Below are 5,500 nucleotides of genomic sequence, written 5' to 3'. Positions count from 1 at the left end.
TTCTAAATCATTATCAAGTAACATTAACACTCAAGCATACATATCAAGCATATAATAAGGGTAAGTTCACTACCCTATGTCATTAAGGTTTCTCTTTGCTTCCTCTTGCTCCCCTTGCTTCCAAACATGAAGGTTGCTTGATCAACCTTTCCATTTCTCTTACTTAATGTTTCATGGCTCTAAATACATTAGCACACAATGTCATTCACTCATTAGACCCATGATCACAATCAACATCAACGCTTTGCTCTCTTTAAACCACATTGGCTTCTAATTTTTGAGTTTGATTTTCAATCTTTCTAAACTTAATTCCATATGCTGTTTCCTCATAATTTTACATGTAAAATTTATTTTCAAGCTTAAGTTAAACAAAATCCAACTCGTTCCCTTTCAACTCAACTTGGACAAGGTATAAAATGTGCTTACAACTTGCAATTATTTTTTTCATCCTCATCTAAGCGGGCCCATTATTATTGTCATCAATTGGTTTAAGATTTTACAGATTTGGAAGCTTCCATCAGATTGGGCCCCGGTTCCAGAAATTAACCAATGAATCTATATCTCAGATTTAGTTTTACCAAATCTCACGCGCTTTTTGGTATCTTCCGGGTCCTCCTTTTCCTGGAGCTGGAGGTCGCCGTCCATTCTCATTTTCCAAATCTTCAAAAGCGCATTTTCGCAAACAAGTTCCGATCACCGTCAACGATGCAAATTGCGATACCTTCAAGTTCAAGTCACGAAATAACTTTATAGTATTTCAGTTCTGCCCCTATTCTTTCTCCTAATTTGCCACTATCTTCCCACCTGCTCCGCCATGTATCCTCCTCCTATGCTTGTCGACTGTTCCAACTGCCGCACGCCGCTGCAGCTACCGCCGGGAGCCCGATCCATCCGCTGTGCCCTCTGTCACGCCGTCACTCACGTAGCCGATCCACGATCCGTCCCTCCACAGCCGCCTTCGTCGGTCCCTCCGCCACCCAATTGGAACGCTCCGTCGCCCTATTCTGGCGCCCCGCCTGGTCCCCCGCCCAACGCCCACGGGCGGAAGAAGGCTGTGATCGTTGGTATATCGTACCGGTACTCTCGCCACGAACTCAAAGGCTGTATCAATGACGCGAAATGCATGCGTTACCTGCTTATCAACAAGTTTAAGTTTCCCGAATCTTCTATCCTCATGCTTACAGGTATGTTATGTTTATCCTGCTATCTTCTTGATTGAGTGCTGGGCTGTTGAATCTAGGAGATGCAATTATATCATTAGTTTTTTTTGGTTCAATTTCTTAAGCTCTATGTAGATGTTCTGAAGTATAACTTCGTTTGACTTGCGTTGTTATCTCGAAATTCAATTCTTTGTGTTTCCAATCCTTCGATCCATCTTTATTTGTCCATAAACGGCATGCTATATGTCCTTTTTGGGAAGGGGGAAAATCTTGAAGCTCTAATTTGATTAATAGAAGTAACGTGTACCTGAAAAACGGAATGGTGCCATTAAGCTAGGAAGATATGGTATTGGTTTCTATCTGAGTAACTCGAGTTCTTCCCCGTTTGTTAAATATTTACGCGAACGTTGATGTTGTGCTACTTCCAAAATCAAATCTTTATTCTTCTTGACTGTGATTATACAAAAGCATAGACATGTTGTGAACTTTCTCAATATCTTCTTCCCGTGTTCCCAAACTGGGGGCAATGTGGACCTGAATAATGCAATGTTTGCTTTAGAACTTGAATGAATAATTTCAGATCACTATTTTTTTTTTTGGGTGAAACTGCAAATCTGTTGCTGTGGTCGTATATAGGGGGTTATTTAAATCCATATCCTCCTCTCTAAGCATATGAACTAGACATAGAAGACAATTTATTATATCACAAGTTTCTTTAGGGTGTTGAGTGCATGTTCTAGGACCCTTCCTCCAAGCAATAGGGATATCCAAATCCAAACTCTCCCAACGAGAATTTGTAAAGTTAGTTTATATTATTCATTATTCATAGTTTTATCTGTTTATTGGAGTTCAATTCATTCCATAATTAGTTTATTATTGATCATCATCTGAAATTTGAATGCAGAAGAAGAAACTGACCCCTACAGAATTCCGAACAAGCACAATATGAGGATGGCAATGTTTTGGCTTGTACAAGGATGTCAACCAGGTGATTCCCTGGTTTTCCACTATTCTGGGCATGGTTCACAACAACGGAACTATAATGGTGATGAAGCAGACGGATATGATGAAACTCTGTGTCCGCTTGACTTTGAAACACAGGGCATGATTGTTGATGATGAGATCAATGCCGCACTTGTCAGACCATTACCTCGTGGTGTTAAGCTTCATGCACTAATTGATGCTTGCCATAGTGGCACTGTTCTAGATTTGCCATTCCTTTGCCGAATGAACAGGTTATAATATTTTTTTTATAATTTCTTATTCTCACAGTTTTAATATTATGAAATATCTCCTCTTCATGTACAATTTATTTTTCTATATAAATAAATTGCGTATTGGACTTTGGCATTTTGATAGCATTATAGATAATTGCTTCAACTTTGAGTTAGTACTTTCTCTTTCTTATTTTCATTAAGAATATTATGGACACTTTGTTTCTTGTGTGACAAATGGAATTGGGTCCAAGTCTCAAATTATTCAGCATGTAAGTGCTTAATAGCCTATTCATTAACAGGATGATAATATGTGCCTTTTGTATTCATTTCTTTGTTTTTAATATTGATATTCACTGCGCAAATAATTTTTCCCAAATTATTAAGCAGATCAGGTATTAGGACATTTTATTGTTTATCAATCTTGTTTTCCTGGTTTTCTGTTCCTTCCCAGTTCATTGGAGTTCCAAACTGGAGAGCAGTTTGGAAGAAGGGAACAAAGACGTCTGTTTGAATAACATTTGTTCATCTTTCTCAATTTCTTCGGTATTTAGCTACACTAAATCAGTCCCACATCTATTATATCCCTAGCTGAACCACCTCATTTCAATATAAATATGTTCACATGCCTCCTATCATTCTCTTTGGGAGGAGATACCCTTTAAAGTTTTCGAGGCCAGGGCTTTCCCGCATCGCCAGTGGACCTCTGGTGCCCATCTCTGGTTGGCGTTTGGCCACAATCTCTGCCTGTCATCTGTTGCTTTTCCCATGCTTGTGCAAGCCATTTTCTAGCTGAATGCTGATACATTTTTCCTGCAATTTTCCTGGTGATTCTTTCAACCACAGGAGCACTGCTCCAGCTACTTTGGCTGTGCATCATTCCAGCTCTCTTCTTGCTGTGAATTATTCTAGTGGCACTTTTCTTGAGCTGTTTACAACTCCATCTGCTCTTCGTGCTGTGTTATTGCTGCCATTTTTTTTCAAGTTGTGTTTCACTCTTATAGCGCGTTTTGCTGTGCAGTATACCAGTGTGTTATTGTTTTCTCCTGCTCTTAACATTGTTGTTAATCTTAAGGATAATATGGCCTCCTTTTGTTGCAAGTTTTGCAATATGGTATGCTCCCTTAGGTCCTTATTATAAGGAACCTCTAACTGCCTCCTCAAAACCAATGAGAGGTGGTTAAGCCATTAACTTTGTTTGAGAATAAAAAGAACTTCCACTTTACCTATATCCTGAATTGCATCCAAGAAGTCATAGAAGTTGCAATTAATGAGGTTTTAAATACGGGCAATCTTGAAAAAGATGTAATTAATAACTCACTTGGTGATGTATAATAAGGATAATTAATTTCTTAAGCAATGTGCCTTATAATAAAGACTGGGGGGAAGTATATGCTTTCAACTTAAGGAGGGTTTTACAACAGTATCAGCTTATGTCCCCCCCCCCTCCTTTTATTGGTTATGATATCTTGATCTCGGCTATATCTCAAGCTAGACAAATTTCACTCTATTATAAATTTATGTAACACAAGTAAAAGCATTCCCCCTCTAATATATAGTGTACTTTATTTTACGAATATAAAAAATTATCTGGCACTAAGTTTTGTCTCTCCATATAATGGGTAATAGGAGTGGGCAGTATGTGTGGGAGGACCATCGCCCTAGGTCAGGTGTGTGGAAAGGATCCAATGGTGGAGAAGTTATATCATTTAGTGGTTGTGATGACCATCAAACCTCTGCTGATACATCTGTAAGTTTCAGAAATATTTGAGTTGAATCTTTCATAATCCTTACTAACTAGACATTTTTCATCCCTCAGAATATAATCATCCTAATACTTACATTTGCATACAGGCACTGTCAAAGATTACATCCACTGGAGCCATGACGTTTTGCTTTATCCAAGCCATTGAGCGTGGACATGGAGCAACCTATGGTAGCGTTCTCAATTCTATGCGCACTGCAATCAGAAATGTTGGCAATAATGGTGGTTCTATTGGGGGTGATGTGGTGACAAGTCTTGTATCGATGCTTTTGACGGGTGGCAGTGTCACTGGTGGTGGCCTGAGACAGGTGAAAATACTCGTTTAATTTGAATTAGGTCCATAAACCAAGTGCAAAGTTTTCACTTTACTGCTGGATTTTCTAAACCATATCTAAACTTCCTGCTTTTTTATGCCTTGTACAGAAAGATAATTTAGTAGTTGCAATGACATGTTTTAATTTTCTCACCCTTTTATTGCTTCAACAGGAACCCCAATTGACCGCCTGCGAACCGTTTGATGTGTATACAAAACCTTTCTCCTTGTGATAGTTCATGTTCTGTGTAAATTACTACGCTTCCCTTTGCACTATGTGTATTCATTTATCGGTGCGGAAACAAATTGAGGTATATAAAGGAGTGATCAGAGTTTCTTGTTGAAATTAAGTTTGGCTACTAAGAGTTAGAATATTGTTTATCGCTGAACTACATGAATGGCCTTTGAGTTTAAATGACACCTAAGTATTAACAAAACCGAGGGTAACTTTCCTCTCTCTGAAACTGCTTTAATGTTTCACACACACACACGCACAAAACACTCATGCAGTTTCAGAGGGAGAGGACTTTCTTTTCTTCATTTCATTGTGAATCCTCTTTGAAGAGATAAGCAATGAACCGTGTTTGTAATAATTACACACTACTGTGTAATCAAATTGTATTGGGAATATTTTGGGCGTTTTTCTTGAGATCCTGAAGCAGGAGTGAAACTTGGAATTTGAAGTAGTGATATGTGTGTGCAAGTAAATTCAACTTTCCCATTTTTGCATTTGGAGAGAGAGTGAGGTGGGAAAATTAACAGTTTGTGGATTCACCTCGCTGTAATCATGTACAATTTATTGATCATCCGATTCAAAATATAAGCATTAAATATTTGAAGGGGGTTGCTATTTTTTAATAAGCTACAATTTGGATTTGTCTAATCATGTAATATATATTTTTTATTTTTACCTCTAATTAATTATATGTTTCTCTCATATGTCCTTTTTCCTCTTATTCTCTTTCTCACTTGCCCTTCTATAAATAGGCGTATGTTAAAAAATAAAATATGTTTTGGGAAAATGGCATTAAAAGATTCTTGAAATAGC

At 38.0% G+C, this 5,500-nt stretch overlaps 1 protein-coding gene across 1 annotated transcript; it reads left to right on the top strand.

The window, feature by feature from the left end:
- Nucleotides 1-600: 600 nt before the first annotated feature.
- Nucleotides 601-5,080, top strand: LOC114759682 (metacaspase-1). Its single transcript, XM_028948895.1, has 5 exons — nt 601-1,184; nt 2,065-2,395; nt 4,004-4,124; nt 4,229-4,447; nt 4,626-5,080. The coding sequence occupies exons 1-5, from the start codon at nt 815-817 to the stop codon at nt 4,683-4,685; spliced, it is 1,101 nt and encodes a 366-aa protein (XP_028804728.1). The 5' UTR covers nt 601-814; the 3' UTR covers nt 4,686-5,080.
- The last annotated feature ends 420 nt before the right edge of the window (nt 5,081-5,500 follow it).

Source organism: Neltuma alba, unplaced genomic scaffold (assembly GCF_004799145.2).
Source record: "Neltuma alba isolate B1F8T4 unplaced genomic scaffold, ASM479914v2 tig00010877_pilon, whole genome shotgun sequence".
NCBI classification, from domain to species: Eukaryota; Viridiplantae; Streptophyta; class Magnoliopsida; order Fabales; family Fabaceae; genus Neltuma; species Neltuma alba.
This window is presented reverse-complemented; position numbering and strand designations above follow the sequence as displayed.

Excerpts from the sequence above, each read along its gene's own strand:
- LOC114759682 (XM_028948895.1), top strand. The coding sequence starts at position 815 with ATGTATCCTCCTCCTATGCTTGTCGACTGTTCCAACTGCCGCACGCCG. Across the intron at positions 1,185-2,064 it reads TTCTATCCTCATGCTTACAG|AAGAAGAAACTGACCCCTAC; the intron begins GTATGTTATGTT and ends ATTTGAATGCAG. Across the intron at positions 4,448-4,625 it reads CTGGTGGTGGCCTGAGACAG|GAACCCCAATTGACCGCCTG; the intron begins GTGAAAATACTC and ends TTGCTTCAACAG.